The sequence below is a fragment of the Manis javanica genome, chromosome 9, assembly GCF_040802235.1.
Source record: "Manis javanica isolate MJ-LG chromosome 9, MJ_LKY, whole genome shotgun sequence".
In the NCBI taxonomy this organism is placed as follows: Eukaryota; Metazoa; Chordata; class Mammalia; order Pholidota; family Manidae; genus Manis; species Manis javanica.
In genome coordinates, this window is record NC_133164.1 from 9,162,908 (window position 1) to 9,185,931 (window position 23,024).

Sequence of the window (23,024 nt, forward strand, 5' to 3'; positions counted from 1 at the left end):
ATAAGATGCTTGACATAAATGTGACAAGCAGAGCAGATTAGTGATTAAGATCAGTAATAGTGATTAAGTGGTGGAGGTTCCAATCCTCATCTATAGAGATAATACTTAGTTTAATGGTTTGTTATGAGAATTAACTAATATATATTAAATGCCTAGCATTGTACTTGGCATAGCATATCTTATGTGCCAATCATACCAGATAAAAAAGATTACTGATATTAAATACTATCATGAATTCAGACTCAACAAATAGACTTACACTAATCAATCAAGACAAAGGATTTTCACTTAAAACAAATTAACCTTTAAATATAACAGTCTAGTTAGCACAATATAATCATTACTGATTTATTGTCTTTATTGTCCATGAGTCTGATTTTTTTTTTAGTCTAATTTTTGGTATTTCAGTTAGTACCTTCATTGCCTACCTAGTGTCTTATGCTCTCAAGAAGTAAATTAAATTGTTCTGGAAAGGTTTACTCTTCACAAAGCTGTGTTGATTGCTGTACAGCATTTTGTAATTTTCTATGTGATTATAGAGTGTTTGATGATTTGTTCCAGTAACTCCATACATAGCAAGTTACTAATCTATAATTTCCAGGATGAACGTTTACTCACTGACAACAAAGAGAATAGCCTGTTCTCATCTTTAGGGCTTTTGGTCTTCTAAAAGAATTTTCTAAAAGAATAGCTCCGCATCTCTCAATGTCATTAAAGATGTATCCCTAGGAGAACAGTGGGAGGTCATATGACACTACCACCTAACAATGGCCGGTATCGCGAAGTACGAGGTAATGTGGTCCAGGGGAGACAAGAGGTGGTGTGTGCCAGACCAGATATGAGAACCCTATGTACTCTCGTTAGAGAGAAATTAAAAATGCTTTAATAGGTAATTGAGCACTCATTTATTCACAGTAATGGAGAGGAAACAAAAAGATTTATAATACAAATGAAAACTTTTTCACTGTCAGTGATCTTTGCAGTGTTTTTGAGCTCAGATCAAAATACAGCTGCATGTGCGTGCACCTTTTTTCATTCAACAGTCATATATGCAAACTGCGCCAGGTTCTGGGGTAAAAAACATGTTTTGCCACTTTGAACTAAAACAACTAAAACAGGAGTACGGATTCCCTCTCAGTTATTCTTTGTGCAAAGTAGTTCATCGTATGATCATTTTTAGTTTGGGATGGTATGTAATTTGGTTGCATTCTCTAGGTTACAAGCATTGCCAGTCAAAAGTCAGTCAGTAATAAAGGTAATAAAGAAATTATCTTTTATAGGTAATAAAGAAGACTCTTAATCGAGAGTTTTCAGTGCTGTCTCCAAAACAGGTACCAGAGAGCTGAAGTTGCAGCTCTCTATCTTTAAATTTACATTTGCTTTACTTTTTAAATGTTCCTCTTTTTTCAGTATAGTTGTCCTTGTAAGTTTATTTCCCATTAAGTGTCACGCCAGTCTTGGTATGTTATGCTTGTGCTTCTGTTCTTGTTATTTGGACCTGAAGTTCAAATACAATTGAGTCATAGTTGGAGACCGCTGCTCCCTGGTACTATCAGAGTGCCATGAATTTTCAACTCACAAACAGCTGCACATGTAAAAGCCTCTGTCATTTTCTCCCAGAATCATGCATCCACTTATCTTTTTGTTTTCTCTTTGCAAGTTTTCAATCTTGTTTCTCTGTATATAGGAGCTATAACCGTGAGGTCATCTTATCTTTTATTTCTAGAATTTAAATCTCCCTAGCACTTCTTCCCAGTAAGCACTGTGTGTTAAACATATCTAATTTTTTTCCATAATTAAAGATACTGCTTTTCCTTCATCCTTTACATCACCAGTATCATTAGAGTAGTCCACTCGATGCGAGTTCTTAGGGATTTGCCCGAAGCTGCAGTGACACAGGCTTTCGTGTTAAAGCGTTGTCATAAAATCCAAGCTCAAAAAAGTCAAGCCAATCATTCCCATCATTCAGTTTCTAGTTTTACAATATTATCCTGTATATCAAGTGAAGTGACACGTTTCAAAATAAGCAGTCCTTCTTTGTAGTTTTTACCTGATTCGCATTTGCTATCTCAAGGATTCACTTCATAAGAAAATAAAACGTGGAACAGAAAGCAGAGCCATCTTTTAATATTAAGAAGTGTATCCATTTTTTAAATGTATTTCAAGAATGAATTATGCACAGTGCTAGACAATGGAGGGAAATGTAGTGGATACAGAAAACAACATCTTTATCATGTGGAGCTTATGACCTAGTGGAATTCCCAGGAAATAAGATATTTCACACACAGAGCAGGGATCAGCATGTACAGGGTGCCTTGGAGCCCAAAGGAAAAACGAAGGTGTGAGATTCTGTGTGTGTGTGTGTGTGTGTGTGTGTGTGTGTGTGTGTGTGTGTGTGTGTGTGTGTGTGTGTGTGTTCACACATACATATTTGCATATGTTTTTTAACTTTTATGCCTGGAGTTTTTTTCAGGTTTCATAACTTATAATGTTGAAATAACTTAAGATCAGAAATCTTGACCCATCAACTAAAACTCCTTTTTCACAGAATTCAAATTCTAAGACACATTTCAAAACTCCGTAACATAGTATTATGATGATACTCACCTTTGTACACATTGTAATATGACTGTTTTCATCTTGCTGACACACTAATCAGCTTTTTAAATTCTTTCTTTCCAAGCATAATGTCAATCCCATAAAAAGTTTATTTTATAGAAATATCCTGCCATACACATGATCTATCATATGCACTTTGGAATTCTTTTCAGTTCACGGTGCATGAAAAATTCAAATATAGTCAGATAACATACCTACCACCTTCAACCTATGTTATTTTATGTAAGTGCTTACTTCCAATGATTGTATTTTATGTGCAAGACTTATTCAGTAAGGTGGCTCATTACAATTACACAACACCTTTTTAGCAGAAATGACATCCACCAAGCCCTGTTCATTGGGCCATGATTTTATGCTTCACGGCCCTATGTGTTTATAAACACTTCTCCATTTATTATCAAGTCATTAATATTTTCAGTGTGAGAAACTTTACTCTTAAACTTTTTCCTAGTTAGAAATGTATTGTTAACAACTCACATCAAAAAAGTTAGTTGAATACTTGTAATATTGTGGTTTTTTCTTCCTTGAATAAACATTAATACCTTGTTTTTGAAGGTCACTGGAGGTAAACAATAGCTTTTGGCTGAGCGCTGCAGCGCCCCAAAGGTCTCTCATAGTTCTTGGTAGGACTGGGGTTACTACCGGATGACTGAATAAATTAAATTGATCATCTGGAAAACTGAAAGTTGTGATGGATCCTAGATTTCAAGGGATCAGTAAAGTGAAAAATATAGATACTCTAATCACACTAGCTTTAATGGGTTAGAAAAGTTCATTGAGCTCTTCTAATGCTTCAGGGTCATGATTCTGAAAATCAATTATGCATATATAGAACAAAGAAAACACTTGGTTAGTTTAGATTTTGCATTAGGATTTGAGATAAGTAAGAGCTTATACTATGTGTAAGCCAAATCTTTCAAGTCAAGCAGACAACATTATATTACAGTATACTTTGGAAAATGCTTTTTTTTAATACTGTTAAGTCTCATGACATTTTATATAGACTACATTACATAGTGAAAGATTTGAGCACTGAAGCCGTACAGTCTAGAGTTCTAATCATGATTCTGCAATTTATTATCTGGGTAACCTAAACAATCTAATTTCTATTAATGTTATATTTCTCAACTGCAAAAAAAGTGATTATAATACCTACCTATGAGGATTAATTTGAAGATAAAGTTTAAAGATTATATATATATATTATATATAATATCCCAGCACCTGATCAAAAAGCCAAGATAAACAATAAGGACTTAGAGGATTTGAAATATACAATATATTAGCTTCACGTAATGGACATTTATGCAGTTCTTCATTTGGTGATTGGAGAATACACATAATGATTCAAGAAAACATGAATGATTTCTAAAACATGACCACTTACTGTACCACAAAGGAATTCTAAATATAAACCAAATTGATATCCTAAAGAAGACATCATTTGATGAAAATATGATAAAATTAAAAACCAAATAACAACCATAAAAACACCAACATGTTTCAAATTTTAAAAACCACTTCTTAATAACTCAGAGCAAAAAAGAAACCACAATGAAAATAAAAAGTCTAGAACTGCAAAATAATGGATACAATATTTATATCAAACTTATGAGAAGTAGCCAAAGTCATTTTTAGAGGGATAATTATAGCCTTGAATGCATCTATAATAAAGGAATAAAGGCTGATATTAATCTTCTAAGTATTCAGTGTAAGACTTTATAAAAATATCAACCAAGAAAACACTAAGACAGATGGAAAGAAATAATAAAGAAAAAAACAGATACTAATCAAATGTGGAAAAAAAGCAAAAAAAAATCAATGAAACTAAAATTCTGTCCTTTGAAACAATTTAAGTAGTAAATCCACATCAAATTTCAACAAGAGAAAATGAGAGTCATTGGCCTAGTTTTTTAATCTATTTGAATTCCCACATGAAAATAAACAGAATACCAGACCACAAAACCAAACTTTGTAGATAACATTTACAACAAAATAAGGTAATCCACAAACTAAAGATAAAAGCAGGTACAGACAAAATGATAACTACATGATTTGCATGATGCCTTAGTCTGTTTGGGCTACTATTACAATACCACAGACTGAATGGCTTAGCATTTATTTCTCACAGTTCTGGAGGCTCTGAAGTCTAAGATCGAGTTGCCAGCAGATGTGGTTCCTGGTTCCCCTTCCCGGCTCACAGATGGCTGCCTTCTTGCTATGTCCTCTCATGGCAAACGGAAAGTCTCTTTCCATTCTTATTAGGGCACTAATCCCATAATGGGGCCTCTATCCTCATGACTACATCTAAACCTAATTACTTCCCAAAGTTCTCATCTCCTAATACTATCTATCACACGGGGGGTTGGGGCTTCGCCATATGAATGTTGGGGGCACAGAAACATTCAGTCCGTAACATCATACTGGTGCATGTGGAGAAGCAGCCAAGGTCAGTTACAGGGCATCTAATTTCTCTGGTAACAGGAGAATACTTGCTTAGCTCTACGCTAAAGAAAAATTTCCAGGAGTACAATCAAAACTGAACAGGCTGGTGACTAGAGTGATAAAGGAGGAAGTAGATCCAGATAAAATTCATGGTTTCAGAGGAGCGGGGAACAGAGCCAGGAAATCTCAGAATGCAAGTTGCCACATTTAATCACTATATTAAAAAACAAAAGAGGAAGCTCAGAAATTAGAAAAAAAGATACTGAACTTTTCAGGAAAAAAATAATTTTGCATAAAAAGAAGCAACAGAAAACTGTAAAATTCCCTACAAACGTTATAAGAAAAAAAAGAATAAGGAGCAGAATACTGTCCCTATAGAGAGTGAAAGCTAGCCATAAAAATATGCCCACTAATGGCTCAAACTGTAGCCTCTTACAAAATGAGTTAAAAGATAAACAAGATACATAAGATTGGAACAGTAACGTAAATAAGAATTAGAAAAGCTCATACATAAGGCGCTAAGAACTCAGGAAAGAATGACTAATAAAAGCCATAAAGACTAGCCTGGAAAGAACATAAACTGAGTACACACATCAGATGATGCCTTGAAGGAAACAGAAAATGAAGAGAGGACAATTGGAGAAAGTCCGAGAAGGTGCAACATCTACCTTATAGGAGTCCTGAAAGAAGAAAAACAAAGCAGTAGAGCACAAGTACTAAACTTTTCTGAAATATAAAAAATTTGAAACTACCTATTGAGGGCACACACCATATATGAAAATATGAACCATGAAAGACCAAAACCAAGACATATTCCAGACAAAGTACAGGACTTAAATTTTTTTAAAATAATTGCTGTCTAGCTCAGAAGGAACAAATGCTTTATAAAGGAAAAAACATTAGATTTTCCTCAGATTTTTCAGCAGTAGTGCTGGAAATATTAGAGGATTTACAGACAGAGAACACCTGAACCAGACTTTCTATATCCAGGAAAACTGACTTTCAAGTTCAAAGGGACAAGAAAATTGTAATCAATACATAAGAATGTAAGTAATGTAAAATATAGGTAATATTGTTCCCAGGAGCCTTTCCTGAGGAAATTACTAAAAAACATGCTTTGGACAACTAAAATGAACTCCAAAAGGGACTCTAAGACATTGACATAAGAATTGGTGGTAAGTATTTAAGATATAATTATGTATAAAACTCTGACTCCATAACGATTAAAACTTGTGATAGCTTATTTGTTCTGCTAATATGAGTATGGTACAACTATACAGACGAGAGAGAGGAATGGTAAAATTATATGCACACATTTTTTAAATATTCATTAATTGTGTTGTGCTGGAATAGGTATTATAATTCTGAGACTACTGTCTATGAAATCTGAAATAAAACTAATGAGTAACTATGAGATCATCTAATTCTGTCATCCTTGGTGACCAAGGGTCTCGATGTGTGGAGAAAAAGAGATACAGATGTCATATAGAAGAGATAAGTAAAAACTCTGTGGTCTGAGTTTAAACTGAAAATGTCAAAATAAACTCAAAGTCCTGGCCAGCTCCGCAGCAAGAATTATCACTGGAGTCTTGATTATGTTCTTGAAACACCATATCTTAACACATAAACCGGGGCTTTTGAGAAAAATAGTTGATTTGGAATAGGGAGCATACAGATGAGCCTGGACTATTTTGTCGTACCTGAGAACGAGGAAGCTTTGCTAGTGACTGCCGGAGCCCAGTGAAAAAAGAAAACCTACGGGCCAACTTGAAAATGCTCCCAATGAGCGCAGTAAGGATCATAGTAAATGTAATGGATTAAAATCAATGAAATATGTTTAAATCCTTGAGTCACAATGACATGTTTAAAGCAGTAATTGCTCACCCTGAAAGAATGATGGAAAATCAATCAAGTATATAAAAACTAAAAAGTAAAGGCAAAAAAAGCAATATTTATCTTGCCTTTTTCCTATAAGTTGTACTATTGAGTAACCAAATAACACATGAGGGAAAGTGCCTCATTATAAAAGTATTTCAATGCATAAATGAAAGAGAAATGACAATGTTACAAACTGAATGAATCATTTATCTATGCAATAAACATCAATACCACCACCATCACAGAAAGAGAGGCCTCAGACATCATGTGCCTTCTGATGAAAGACTCCACCCCCTATGGCCTTGCCAAAGGAATTAAGTTCTAATCTGATGAAACCCGGGATCCAGCTGCCAATTTGCAGAAAATGCAGAAGACAGAGGAACCTGTGAACTATACCATGAATATGCACTTAGCAAACCCGGACTCCTGGAAACGACAGGTCAGATGGCCCATGATTTTTTATTTTAAGGGGAAAAAGGAGAATCTGTAGATTAAAAGACCTTAAAGACATTGCCAAGAAATCAGCTAGAGCCTTCCATTGCTGTGACTTTCAGTTCAAAATTATGCAACCACAAAGAACGCTATGCAAATTGATTTCAACTTCCAGGCTCTTGAATTTCATGTTAAAGTGTGCAATTCTAGAAACATCTTTTCAATTAAAATTTTTAAGACAAAAAAACTTGTTTTGTCTAAAAATTTAAATTTATTTTTGATAGTTCAGTTCAAGAATGGTTATCTTGTGGGGCTGAATGTACCAGGTTTACAAACAAAAACCTCCAATGAAAGATGCCTTTTGAACAAATCTTTTAGTTTTTCCAATGCAAACTCTTGTGTAAACGTCGCCCATACCCTTCCTTTTAAGTCTTACTCCTCTGAATGTTTATATGTAGAGTGAACAATTACCGACACCTTTCATAGCTGTAATTTAAAATTTCAGATCTAAAATTATTCACGAATAGATACCTGTTTGTCTTAAGTATTACAATAATTATTTCAGATAACTCAGTATTTTTGGAGCCAGAAGAGGGCACTGCAGAGCAGTGCAGCTCTGAGTACTTGGGAACAGCAGTCCGAAAAAGTCCTTTGGTAAAAGAAATAAGCAAAGCTTTACGACAGAAATAAGAAAAACTGAAAGGATAACTAGGAAGCATACCTCACCACAGGCCTTCTTAGAATAAAGGACTAATATATATAAATATATAACTATCTAAATATTCATCTATGCTTGTAAATATATGCAGATACACATAGATGATACAGATTTAGATATAGATAGCTATTTCTGCTGTGAGTTATAAAATAGTTCTCAAGTACTCAGGTATAGAGTATTTTGTCTTAATCAGTTCAAGTTTAGGACAAAGGAAATTCTGTAGCTCTTTAGTGATCTTAGGAAGTTCAGAAATAATTTTGGAAACACTATCATAAAAAGATCCCCAATTTCTGCAAAGGTTTTTCCAAACATTAACACTGCTTCTAGCACCAGCTGCTCAATTGCAGAGCCATGGATAGGTGATTGAATTATCTTACATCCCCTAACACTACGGGAAAGACAACTGAGGCATGTCACTGTCCTTTGAAGATAAAACAAGAGTCACGGGCCTGCGGGCCTCAAAACACCTGCTGTCTTGGGAGCCCTGCAGCTTGGGCTGCTCGAGTGACTGTGTGTGTGCTTAGGCATCAGAAGGGCAAAAGCACCATATTAGCTGGGTCTTCTGTCTCCAAAAGTGAGTCTGAGCAACACTTGTTAGGAGACACACTGTCTCCAGTCAATGTCGACATCACCTTAAGGTGGGGAGGGGAAATGATTTAAGAAGGTTTCATGATACATCATGATAAACAGCCTTGTGTGTGCCACCCTGAAAGTGTAATTTCTGAAAAAAAATGACATCCACTCTTGTCTCCTTGTCTACACATTAATTTATACTCATAAGAGTTCTAGTGAATAATAAAACCAATTCAGTTTTTTGTTATTGAGAAACAATGAGTGCGCCACCTTTTCTCAGGTGAGGGAAATTGCCAGTATGTTCAACGATCTTTTCCTTTATTACAGATCTGCTGTGAAATATGGAAATTGTATCACTACTTATGATGTTATCTGGGTTGCCAGTTGTGGCCCAAAAGAAAACAGTTTGTGACCCCAGTTCTTCTCCAGCTGTAACCAAATGAACATATTGGTTGGCATTTCAGTATTTATAGGCTTCTTTGGTGATTGGCGCTCTGTGACTTTGCACATCAAGTTACCAGACTCTGGTTTAGGAGAAACTGGATGGTCTCTTTTTACTGAATACAAAGTGGTTCTGTCTCCTGATTCTTTTTCTTCCCTCAGCCTTGTTTGAAACACAGCATGCCTTATAGTGTTTCCTCCATTTGCCTTGCTTAAAGACCAAAGGAGCTCAGCACTTGAACGGATAGTCTGCACTGAATTAATTTGCCCTGTGCACGCTGGTTTAACCTCAGCCAGCACCCACTCCCTCCACCTGTAGAAATCTTAACTCTCCTTCCAGGCCCAATACGGCTTCCACTTCTTTGATTAAGTCTTTGCTCACTACTTCAGACACACCTATTTCTCCCCCACCCCACATCCTTGCACATTTTATTAATCATCTCACGTGATGTTGATAAAATATTGCTTTGGTAACTAGGCTTTTTGGCTCTGCTAAGCAAAGATGCTGATCCCTATTACCCTGTACTTCGGTAGTCATACTAAGTGCCCAGTAATCTGTTGATGGACATGAACAGGTCAGTGTCCCGGTGTTATCTTTGATCTGACTGCTGGAGTTACACTCTCTGGTTATTGGTTGTTATCAATCTTCCCAGGAGGGTAAGCTTCCTGTTTTCCTTCTCTGCTTTTTTCCGGCCCGTCTGGCTCCCTCTGTCACCAATCTGATTTCCTCAACTATCAAACAGGACAGAGCTGTTTGGAGAGGGTATCTTCTGGTTGTAGTCAGCCTCCAGTTTTCTCTCTTAGCTTCTTCCCTGGAATAATTTTATCATCACCAACTAGGAAGAAACCTTGAAAGCTCACCTTGTTTGTCTCCAGGCCTGTAGGCAACACAAGTCCTAAAGTCATCATTCAGATTAGTGTTGGGTCACAAGCCAGGAACTTGAAACAGTGTAATGTGGATCAGAAAACATCGTACTAGACAATGGAGTCTGGTATTTGTTTTGAGGTAATATTCTTTGGAAACTGCAAGGCCCATTCAGGTGTAAGACGACATTATCGCTAGTGATATACCCAAAGCAGCACTCCCACAGCTGGGACATGTGGCCCCACAAGCTTGTCTGTAGTTCTGCACAAATAAAAGTAAAAATAGACAATAAAATTAAATAATAGAATCAATCATATGATGATGTTTTAATGAAAAAATTCATGTTTAACATTTTAATAGTGTTATTTAATGTAGGTAATGATTTGTCAATATATTATGCCTTTATATTCCAAAACTAAAGTCATACTCACAATTTTACAGCTTCGCAAGTCTGTTTTTAGCATCCGGGCAAGGAACCTTCTAGAAAAGGAGACCGCAGTCACTAAAATCTTAAGGTAACACCATTCAGCAGTGATATGTATTTAAATACAAGTGAGATTATATTAAGCAAAAAAGAGTTGTGTTTTTAAATGAGCTAATTTTCTAAGTATAGAGATATACTTTCTGCTAAAGATAGGTCTGGGTAACTATGTGGTTGTATATAATGTCAAATACGTCATTAATGTCTTTCCTGAAAGAGTAATATTTTTTAGCTTAATTGGGCATTTCTTTTCATTCTCTTAAACATAAATTATAGGTATAAACATTTACAGAAAGATGGAAATAACTTACTTTTATTTGAATGAGTTTTATGTCTTTTATGATTTCAAAAGGACAAATCACAATCTAAGGGGAAAATGCAAAAGAGTATGCTCTTTAAGAATAATTGTGGTTTATTAATTTATTTAAAATCTGCAAGAGTGAAAACTATACCAACTTTAGAGTGCTCATAAAAACATATAATTATAATGCTACTTTCTGAAATCTACCTTGAAGTTTCAGAAGGAAGATTAAAGTAACATGATCATGACATTCCGTTAGCATTTGGAATATAATTTATTGGTGCATTTTAGTATGTACATGTATACGTGGTACAACTCAGTTCTGGGAGCTGGAGGTAGAACTGCTGACAAGTTCCTAGGAAGCCCTCCCGAAAGTTGTTCTAAGGAGGAATCAGTCTCTTCTACTCTACCTCTGTTCCCGGGAACTGTCGTTACAGCATTTTCTCCAGAACATACATCACCATTACTTGGGTAACTGCAATAAGGCTTAATATATATGACTTGGGTAACTATGCTGACTTCATAACACGACCTGAAATTTGCATGCCAAAAACAATCCTCACTAATCAAGACAGCATTCTAGGTATTTGCTCTTTATATTGGCTGACAATTCACACATAGAGTTGATGTGTTGGGGTACTTTTTATAAGCTGAGAATAAACATTTCTGGATCTTGTATATTACCACCACAGAACACAATGAGATGAACCTGAAAGGTCTTGTGGAAAAGGAAAGCTTCTGAGCAAATTTGAAACAGCCTGGGTCCCAATTTGAGTTTGCTTCCAATTAGCTCAATCTTGGCATTACCATCAGATAACGGCATGAGACCAACCTTGAACACTACATGGTACTTTAAGGCCTTTATCAAGCTGCAACTACACTGGATAAGTTCATAGCAGGGTCAGGGCCTAGGGTCTTGAAAACTCTCTCCCACTCACACAAAACAGATCTTGAGCTGGGCCAGCCCTGCAGGAGTACAAATGCACTCATGGGGGAGAGAATTCAGCCTCAAACCAGAAATGGCCCACAAAGGGATGGTAATACTCTGCACCTGCCTTCAGGGTCTACCTGCCAAATTAGGAGCCCAAATGACCTTATCCAGCTGCTCAGAATAACTGCCTCCCTGCTAAGGAGAATGCGCCCTATGGGTTCCCAGGGACTTTCAGAGCACAGGTTGACTAGGGTATTTGGAGAGATGCATGCAATGCCCGGAGCCTCGCTTCCCTTTGAAACTCTTTCTTAAATGTGATCTCCACCACCCTTTCCTTATTCAGCTTCTTGCAGTTTACAAAAGAAAGGTAAAGTTATGGTGTGTATTGACCCGAGCTGTAATTCCTCTGGGTTGCCAAACACAGGGACTGTTCCCACCTGACTTACTCCTGCAGGGCCTCATCAGATAGCACCTTACTGTCTGTCCAAGTGACAAATTTTTGGAAAACCTCCTTCCAGAAATTCACCCACCTTAGGGTTAGGCCTTAGGAATAACCTGGATATCACAAGGACATGTGTTAACACGTTATTTGAATTGAAAAGTAAAGTCAGACTTTTGCTAACGGATTCAGCTGATGGATTCGGCAATGAACACCGACTTCACAGGTGACTGATGATACACACCTGAATGGTTAGGATGAATGAGACTCCTCAATGTTTTCTCAAAGTTATACCAAAGCACATACATAATAATGATAGAAACCACATCCTCTACTGCTAATTAGTGTTGTGAGGGGAAATTTTAGTTGTTGATTTTTAAATGTACAGAAATCATTTTAAAAGAGAAAACATATGGGTACCTGTGCAAAGTTTTTTTTAACTATCAGGGAGTAGGGATGCCCCCAGATGTGCCCAATAATTGTGTAGTTTGTGGGACACCCAGGCCATTAACATTTACTACAGCCCAGAACACTGCAAAAGAGAGAGGGCCCCTGAGGCTGCCTGACCTATATCACCCTTAAATCTCAGGAAATAAGAGGCTCCAATTAGAAAAACAATCAAGTTTTTTTTTAAAGAATACAAGTTTGATCTTTAGAAAGACCATTTCGTTCTCTTGTTCTATAGAAATGTTCCCTCATTGCTGCTACTTTAAGCTCTGCGAGGATTAGGGGTAAGTGTGGATGTCACACTGATAGTTTCTTTGGGAGTGCTAATTTTTTCTCACTAATAGTAAGAATAGTAGCAATAATAATGATAATATCATACATGCTTTATGAGTTAGAAAGCCAAGGCTAGATTGGACCCGTGTCTCTGGGTCCATGGACATTTTTCTATTCTGTTTTCTAAGGAACAATAACAACTAAAAAGAATAGGGGGAAGAGAAATGAAAAAGAAGGAAAGTGAAAAATGTATAGTCACCCCAGGGCAAATCATCCCAATGGCTCCACAGAAATGGGGAAGAAGGAACCATTCCCACCACCCTCCCTCTCTGTGTTGGCTCCTTACCCCCTGGGAGACTCTCCTGTCCAGGCTCAAACCAAACTCTGCTGGGGTTGCTGGGAACTTAAAAGTGAAAGATAAATACTCCATTATGTTGCTTATGGTGAGGAATTTTAAAAAATCTAACTCACAGAAACAGGAGATCGGAGTTTACAGGGGTGGGGAGGTGCGGAAATGGAGACACATTGGTCAAAGGGCACACCTGCCTGGTAGAAGGTAAGTTCTGGGGATCTAATGTACAGTCCGGTGAGTACTGTCTATAGTTTTATATTGGATAGTTGAAATTTGCTGAGAGTCGACCTGAAATGCTCTCATCACCCAAAAAAATGGTCACTATGTGAGGTGATGGGTGTGTTTAACTTTACAGTGGTAAGAGAATTTCATAATATATACATGTCAAATCATGTTGTACACCCTCAACTTGTGCAGTGCTATTTGCCAATAAAGCTGGACAAAAAACCTCCAAATTGTCCTTTCCCATGACCATTTGCATTTTGAGAGAATGCTTTGAAAGGAAGAAAGAGCTTTTGTCAAGGGTCTGCTATGATGCAAACAAAAAGACGTTCAGTGGAGATGTGTTTTAGTGTTCTATCACTCTTGATTTTCCTGGACTTATTGTCCACAGCCTCATCTAAGAGGTTCCTCTGCACGGAGGCAGGCAAGAGAACTCACGGGAGGCCTGGGAAGAGGATACGAGCTAAATCATTTGGCAAATATCAAAGGGGGTGTTTGTCCTAATCTGGGTGCAGGTAGAGATGTCACATAAACTTTAAATCCACTGTGATGTCAGAGGAAATTATGAACTATTAGTGTCTTAGAAGTAACTTTTTATAAACAATGAATATTTTGGGGAAAATTACCAAAGTAATTCCCAGTTTAAGGTATCTAGAGGTCTGACTGTGTGAACAGTAAAATATTTTTATTCCCAGTTCTCTGGGAATTTAAAGATTGGAGGAGATGACTTTCAGGGCTCCCCAGTCCTAACAAAGGATACTGGCTGGGGTGTAGGAAGGCCTGAAGAGGCTCTGCTCCTCTATAATCTTGAGTGGCTCTCTTCTTGGACTCGGTTTTCTCATCTGCCTTTGCTGTTAGGCTGCCCAAAAGGTCATCTGAATAATCTGTTAATCAAGCGACGTGTAATTTGTTCTCAGTAAAGAGGAGACCACTGTTTCAGCAGTCTTCCTTATGTCTCAGAAGGGATGGGTATTTATAAGGTTTTGGGTTTGGGGTTAAGTGTTCTTAAGTGGACATCTGGTTGAGATTGGAAGAATTCTTGAGAGTTTAGAGCATTTCATAATATGTACAAATATTGAATCATTATGTTATACACCTGAAACTAAAATAATGTTATACGTCAGTTATACTTCAATTTTTAAAAAGAGAGTTAACAACTCTCCGGGATACACATGTAACAAGAACCTGCTACCGACAAGTAACCGCGGCTCTTTGAGGGAGGGCAGTGCTGCGGGCAGGGGCCAGCACGAGGTGGCCCACCTGTACCCCTCCACTGCCTTCGGTGCTCTTGCCACACATTCTGCTCCACGTTCCAGCCACCCGCTGTTCAGATGGGTTTGCACTCTGCTCTGAATTTCCTTCTTGATTTAGGGTGTTTTCTGAGAAGAGGGAAAAGAAATGGTGACTTTCTGCTGCCATTTTTACCCCAGAAATCTATTCTATTTTATACCTTTTGCATTTTTAACCATGTACGTGTATTGCCTTTAAAAAATAAATACACATAATTTTTAGAAATGGCATTTTAAAAAATAAGTTTGGGATTAAAGGACCTAGTTGGTCAAGGGGTCTTGGCCTGAGTCTCAATGAACACCAGTTGTTTTTGGGTGACTGGTCTGACCAGTTAAGCCACCCCTAGAGAAAGGGGCTGGCTGGTCTATTAGTCTGTAGTTCAGATAAATGGATTTTGGGAAAGTTCCTGAAGCTAACAATGAAATTACTTCTTGGTTATTAACAGCCTTAAGTTCCTGGAAAGGAATTCCCTAGAATGAACAGTAAAGTCATATTGATGGAGGGGCCTTAGTTCTTAGTACAAATAATTAAGCTGCAGGCTGCCAGGGGTCTCAGTTCTCAGGGGACCCCATTTTCAAATACCCATCTTCCATTTGAAATAAGAACACATTATTCCAGCAAAGAGTACGCTGTATCCCTTATTGTGAATGGGAAAGTCAAGCCCACAAATGAACAGGTCTTGCAGAGAGAAAGGGGTCTAGAGTCTGAGGTGTTTGAACCACAGGCATAGTCACCATGATTTCTACACATAACCATATTTATGTTCTTCTACTTGGTATTTTTTAAAATTAATTCATGCTCTAAGAAATAGAAATGGTCTCCTGGATGTATTTGGGAATGCTCTGATGAGAAACAGTAGGAGGATATTTTTACAGGACTTGAGAATCTTGCCGCACACTTACACACAGGCGATTCACTTGGCATGAACCGGCGTCTGTATTGTTTTTTCCGAGACTTATCTGAAAAGTCTTGTGAAAGAGAAGGTGTTCCGCCATTGAAATTATAAAACCCAAGACTGCTCTTAAGTCCCCTTTTGTTTTGACTTTGACTCTACTATTCAGCTCCACTAAAGAAAGCTTCCTTCCAAGGGCAAGTGACCTTTTCTCCACATCAGACTAAATCGAAACAAATAGCCGTGTGCTTTCAAAAGCATCACTACCTCTACTGAGATGTCTCTAATTCAGAGCCCTGAAATTGAGCAAAAATGCATTATTATTCCTGCGAGGCTGAATGCATAGAGAAATGTCAAAATAAAATAAACATCTGACATTACTTTAGAAAGCTCCTTTCTGCCAGCAGCGTCATCCACACCTCATTAGTCAGGCCGGTACCTTTGTAACCCTTTCGAAAGCTCAGTCTGGTATAATATTTGCATTCCGGTATTTGGGTCTATGGCAAAATTTTCCTTATCATGCAGTTGTATTAACGATTTTCTGAAGTCTAAAGAATAGTGTCTAGTTGAATGTTACTACAAAAAAATAAAGTATAATTAAAGCATGTGTATGGTTTATTTTAAGAGAACCATTTTCATTGACTACAAATGTAATTTATGTACTACATAAATATGAATAAAATCACAACACATTAAGGTAAAGGTTTTTGAGTGACATTAGCTGGATTTACTTCCTGAAAGTGCTCATGCACTAAGGAAATATTTCCATAGCAGCTTATGCCAGGCATTTTCCTAGATATGGGACACACGGATTATTCCCACAAGGAGTTCACGTTTGCCCTTAGAAAATATTTATGACACTACTTCGATGTGGAGCCTTCAGTAATATCTCTAATTCTCTGCAACACAATTGTGACAAGAAAAAGGATACATACCATAGTCCATAGTTCCTTTATTGAGTGACTTTAACAAATAAAATCATCTATATAAAATGGACCATAAAATCAAATGAACAATCCAGTATTGGTATTGCATACCTTAATTATATTTCCATTATGTCATGAAAATGCCTTTTTAACATAAAGATAGAAGGAAATAAGAGGCAAGAAAAGAACTGATGATTGACATTTACTATGGTCCGTGTGTGATGCTAAGCTCTTACGTTTCTATTTCAATATATACAATGCACCTATGCAGAAAAAATACTATTATTACCCCCATTGTTATAGATAAGAGGACTGAACCTTAGAGAGGGCAAATAATTTTCCCAAGATTACATACCATAAATATGATTCTGAGTATCACACCAATCAATATGAACCACCACATGATTTCCCAAGTAAGCAGCCACATTTATGTGTCCCCCAACAGCTAATGCTGACAAGTTCTCTCATTTGTTGGAAAGTAACTGTGAGCTGAACACGGCGCCCTGGGACATGCTCTCTCCCACCAGGTCCTCACAGCGACCCTGCAAGAGAAGGCTTACCAGCGTGTTTCAGAGATGAAGAAGGCTCAGGAAGGTCCGGTGACTTGTCTGAGGTCCCCCTGCCTAGTGAGTCAGGGAGTCAAGGAGCCAGGCATCCCACCCTGGCCTATGTGACCAAAACCCATTCCGTGCACTAACTACCACTCTGTGCTTTTAAATTATAGAGGATCCCCCCTTCCCGGCCCTTACATTGACAAACACTAAATCCCTTGTTTTTCCACACTTACGACTGTTCCTCAGGGTCTGTTGACAGGTTCTACATGACACAAAGTTACCAGGTCAAGAGGGCAATTAGAAGCCGAAATCAGCCCCCACTGTACCTGCTAAGGCGTATCACCGTGCCAAGTAGGGCCCCCTGACATGGACCGCATACCTCGGAGGAAGGGGCACCTGTTCCCAATTTATGCGGAAGCTCTGTGTGGGCTGCTGGCATCCTTGCTCTCTGGGGCACTTTAGGTGTCTAGAACCAAAGCTCCCTTCAGTCCCTTCCTTCTCTCTCTACACCCTCCATAGAACTTCCCATGGTAGAGGGAGGCAGCCATGAGTTATCTTGACGTAACAGAAGTATCTTCATGGAAAATCTTTTGCTATATTGGTTGCAACTCAAACCCCAGATACTGATGGATAAGTCAACCCAGGCAAACTCATCTCTGGACTGGAACTATGTGGCCTTCTTGACACTGACCTACAAAGATGGCCTCATTCGTGTTCAGTCCATACAGTCACATAGGCTGTGCTGGTGTAGTGGAAATGGAAAGAGGACAAGCTTTGCACTCAACCACTCTTGGCTTTGCATCCTCTGAGTAGCAGTGAGTCCTTGGGAAGTCTCAGTTCTTCGTCTGTCAGGTGAGAATATAAGCAATCTCATTGTAAATGAGCAATGGGCACCAGGTGCTCACGTGGCAGCTTAGGAGCCAGACTGGCTCCACCGCTGTGATGGTCTTGGTAACATGGGGTGGCTTTTCAAAGTACCTTCAGATTGTTTGGTGGCTGTACTCCCAAACTAACTACATAGACTCATTAGCCAAGGTTGGCATCACCTGTATGTGGCTACAAGTCCTGAGAATGGAGAACCATGATCTCTGTGATGCCTGAGGTGCAGCTGGGACATTCTCCGCTCTGGATGTGCCAGGAGAAAACACACCCATCTCAGAAGCAGGAGACCTACGAGGCCTAGTCAGTCAGCATCTTGCAAGGACAGCCGGCAGAGGGCACAGTGAGACACGGCCACAGGTGTTGGTAAAGGCAAGCCTGACTGACTTGGCAGGTGGAAGACTGACTGAGCAGGATTTAAATCAGGATGATTGGGTAAGAGGCCGGTGATCAGGGCACGATGAGCAGCTAGAGCAGAATCTCTAACCGCCTTCGCAGGCAGTTAGCAAAAGAGCAGCAGTGGCCATGATAGAGACAAGCAGGACGTTGTCTTCTGCAGGAGCTGTGATCGCCTGCCTGGGACCGTCGGTGTGCACATCAGGTTGAAGCTCTGTAACTTCCACGTGGATGTGGATGTCGCGAGGGGGCTCCATCATGGGCTGAAGCTGAATGAGAGGGTTTCTTTCCGTCACCTGCCTCTTCAAGGGCCTTGCTCTCCCAGCTGAATCCCCAGAGTCTAGGTTAGAGACATTGACACCTGGCCTCTTCTCTAGAATGTGAGCATCTTGGCCACATTTCTCTGGAAGACAGGGTGAGCCTGATAATGCAGAGATTGGACAGACCATCGAGTTTTCTAAGGGAAGGAATTCAAACTCAAAGCCAATGAGTTCGTCCAAAGGGCCACCTGTTCTTGTGGGCATCACAGCTGTGTGACCAGAAAGCTGAGGAGAAAGAGCCTCTTCCTTCCTCCTCTTCTCCCAAGTCTAGCTCGGAGCTGCCGGGTCTGTGGAGGCGACCCTGCTGAGTGGGAAGTCGAGCAGGCTTAACCATGCCAAGCCTTAGCTTCTTACCCTGTTTCCTTTTGTTCCATTTGGCAAGTTCTCCTTTTTAAATTATTGTTTTATCAGTTAGCCCAGCAATTCAGCAACTTTGGATAAGGTCACATCAATTCTCTGCAGCTCCAGGTCTGGGCGCACCTCTGCAGGACACACTCAGCCCCAGTGAGGGGGACCCGGGGACTCTGATCACCCCACAGGCCCTTGGCCAGACCCGCCAGCTGCTGGGCTGAAGTGCTCCAGACCCGGGAAGGGAGGCTGGGAGGACCCAGCAGGTGAAAGATAGGAGGACAGGTGCACCCGATGCTGAGCTTGGGTCAGCCTCCTAACACAGCAGCAATGTTTTACGACCAACATTAGGCAAGAATAACCCAAAGTTTTAAGAAAACAGAGTACTGGGCATTAATATGCTCAGAAATAATTAAATATTAAATTATTAGTATCTGATTTATTAAATACATTTATTAACTTATTTTATGTATCTCGATATTCATATTTAAATATGAATTGTTGATATTTAGCATAAAGTAACATGACTTAATATTAAATATTAATCAAGTATGACTTACATTAAATATTATCATAAATACATATGTGTGATTCTATTATGACTGCCTACTGTTAGTTTTCCTTATTAAGATTTTCATAACAACAAAGAAGTTCTTGTAGATGAGCTGAAAGACTTTGGAGATAGACACTAAGTAAATAAATGGAAATTTAATGTAGTCAGAGAACAATAAACTAAGGAGATGAGATCTGTGGGTATATGTGTTTGTATAAAACATAAAATAGTGAAAGTTTCAAAGAGCAAATAAGTTAATTGAAGCAAAATAATTCATTTTTTAAATTTTAACAACCAAACTTCCTTTCCTTGAACTTCTCTGAATTTTTTTTAATTGAGATATATTGACAAATAATAATATTAGTTTTATATTAAATTAGTATAGTGGCTTCATGTGTACAGCATAATGATTCGAGAGGATTTATACATATTTCGAAATGATTGCCAAAGTAAGTCTAGTTAACATCATTCACCATAAATAGTAAAATAATCTACAGATATTTTCCTAAGTAAATAAAAGTAAATATTTCACCAAGGTGTTTCTCTGTTTTATCATTGGAGAGTAAAATAATTTTTAATATAGAAACTATATATCTGTAGTAATATAGGAAATATATATATACAGTTATGCATCATTTGCAAAATTTCTCTTTTGTTATAATAAAAAGTTCAGTCTTTGCACTGTAATTTACATTTTTCTGAGTCAGTAGTGGGGTTGTTAAATTTAAACCCCAGTGAATGGTGTAGGGTTTAAGGCATTTAATTTGCTGAATTTTAATAGATGCACTAAATGCATACATTTCTCATGAATTGATTTTCTCTTTTATTTGTAGTACTAACATGTGATAAGACATTAAGGCCTCTTTCATTTTCAGTCTACAGTGAGGTTCTGGTTGCCTCTATATTTTCATGTCTGCATATGAAACATCTTTATGAAAAACACAAGATCAGAACTAATCTGCTGTTGCTGTTGAAGAGCCATGCCCATTTACTCAGGACTGGGCTGATTCACAAAGAAATGGGCATTCACTTCGATAAAAGTGCAGCTCTTTCCTGATCTCAGCACGTGGCCTTTCACCAGAGGAGCCCACGCGGGAGCGTGTCCTTGTCTCTGCTCTGAAAGGTCACACTGTCCCTCTCCCAGTGTCAGGTGGGAGCCCTTTGCAGGAAACACTCGTCTTCGATTCTCTTACACAGTTCTGCAGCCATCATTTTACCTAAATACCACTAAAGGTCTGTTTTCTTGTTGTCTGTTGATGTGATTACATTATATTTACCAACATCCAATGATAATAATACTTTACAAGGTATTACCTTGTGGAGTTGAAGACTTGAGTAAAACCCCCTCAAATTTACTGCTCTGCAAAGCATTGCAGTTCCTTTAGGTGGTAATTATGTCCAATACCAGATGGTGTCATGTAATCTAACTTTTCTACAATGAATGAAAATAATTTGAAGACTCACAGGCGTCTCTCTTTCAGTGCAGAATGTACAGGCTTTTCCCACACTCTGGTTCTGGAACATTAACAAAGAAGACATGGAGGCAGAGAAGAAAGAAACTGAGAACCCCCCACTACTGTTTCTACAAACAACTAATGATGTTTAAAGTCTAATAGAGCTGCAAATATCTCTCTTAGAACCATGATCTTTAAGCCAATTTTAAAATATTTTAGATGGAGAAATGTCAAGAAAAATAGGAACAATTTCTTAAGACATGATTCTCTTCCCTCAGCCCCCATAAAAGATTTTACACACACACACACACAGCACACACACGGCCGTCATATAAGAGGCCATTGAAATTCCACAGCACAAAGGCAATGCGGAGAAAAAAAAAAAGAATCAATCTTTCATACGTTTTTTTCAAAGGCTTGGCAAGAAACCAGGGGTAATATTTTTGCAACTGGGAAAGTGTGTTTGCTGAAGAATATTCCCACATTCGAATCATCATCAGGGGTCCTAGTCTTGTTTTACTTTCAAAGGTAGAGAGGGCATAACATTAACCCCAACTGGGAAAAGGAAAATGGCTCACTGTAATTCCCCTCCAGGGAGCAGGAATAAAGGGATTACATATGCCTGCATAATGGAGAATTTCCTCACTCAGACAAGACAAAAGACTTCATTATTTTTCAGCAGACATTTGTGCCTCCCAGTTCCCGAAGCCAAACAGGCCGACCCATTTTTGTACAGTAAGCATTAGATGGAGTTGCTTAGAAACTGGCCTTCTAGTTCTTGCCATTATGAAGAGATACAGAGAAGACGTGGAGGACCTTGATACGTCGGCTCCAGTGGCCTCTACCATAAGGAAAGCCAGACCTTTCCTGAGGACCACGGTGTGTGTTGTCAGTACCGTTTAGCTCCACTCTTCCTCTAGCCAGCACATAAACATCTTCTTCTGTAAACAAATTTCCTTTGTCCTTACGTGAGACTAAAGGCATCTAAATTCTAATGAAAAATTTAAAGTATTACAATGTAACTTAATTGAGTATTTGAGTCCTTTTCCTTCTGACTAGGCCTATTACTAACTTTATTAGTAACTGTAATGATGTGTTCATGTCATTCCCCATTGGTAAAATAGTAGCAGTCTCAAAAATTCCAGTTATTTAATATTTCAGCTTGGCAATAGATTCCTATAAGACACGATCTATGGAGATTGTGTGCCCACAACAAATCAGATGTCCTGTTGAAGATACAGAAATGAGTCCAGCTCAGCTTACGTTGGCTTGAAGGTTTAACAGCTTTCACATACAATATTGATAAGGATTTCCACATTTTCTGCTTGCAAGAAGCAATGTCTGAGCTTTCTTTTTCATTACTGTCTCAGGGTCTCATTTCTTGAGCGGCCTAGTATTCTAACTTGAGACAGAATTAAGATTATTTGACTTCCCCTATTTAAAAAGCATATTTCAAACACATGCTGGGTTTTTTTGTGATTATTTCCATGCTTCATAGGCATGAAGTGATCAAAAAAGAAATTAAAATATTTGATCTCTACAGAATTTCAAGGTTCATGCATTTAACATATTTGTTGAGCACCTACTGTGTACAAGGTGAAGTAATCAGTGAGCAGTAACAAAGTTGCCCCCTGCCCTCTTGGAGCTCCTTGAAGCATGGCGACTGTGAGGAGCTGAAAGGCCAAGGAGGTGCTGCAGAGAGAGTGGGGTCCCTGACGGTAAAGGCCGAGACTGGGAGGAGGGCTCGGAGGCAGACCCCACAGGACTTTGTGAGTCATGCCGAGTTTTTAATCTTTCTCTGAAGAGCTATCGGAATTGGGAGATTTTAGGGCAGTAATAATCACAGTATTGGTTATTTATTGCTGCATAACAAGCTACTCCAAACCTTAGCGACCTAAGCGACACGTGGATTCCCTCCGTCTCCGGCAGGAATCTGGGCGTGGCTTAGCCAGGTCTCTGGTTCTGGGCTCTCACCACGCTGGAGGCATTTTGACT

The 23,024-nt window shown here is 38.6% G+C and overlaps 1 protein-coding gene across 6 annotated transcripts in view; it reads left to right on the forward strand.

Moving 5' to 3' along the window:
- The window catches only part of NALCN (sodium leak channel, non-selective), a 281,692-nt gene that overhangs the window by 210,111 nt on the left and 48,557 nt on the right, over positions 1 to 23,024 (forward strand). For all 6 annotated transcript variants that reach the window (XM_073212395.1, XM_073212394.1, XM_073212391.1 and 3 more), the window contains one exon: positions 10,413 to 10,486. In XM_073212395.1, the coding sequence (XP_073068496.1) occupies positions 10,413 to 10,486 (74 nt within the window). The remainder of the gene's footprint in view (positions 1 to 10,412; positions 10,487 to 23,024) is intronic.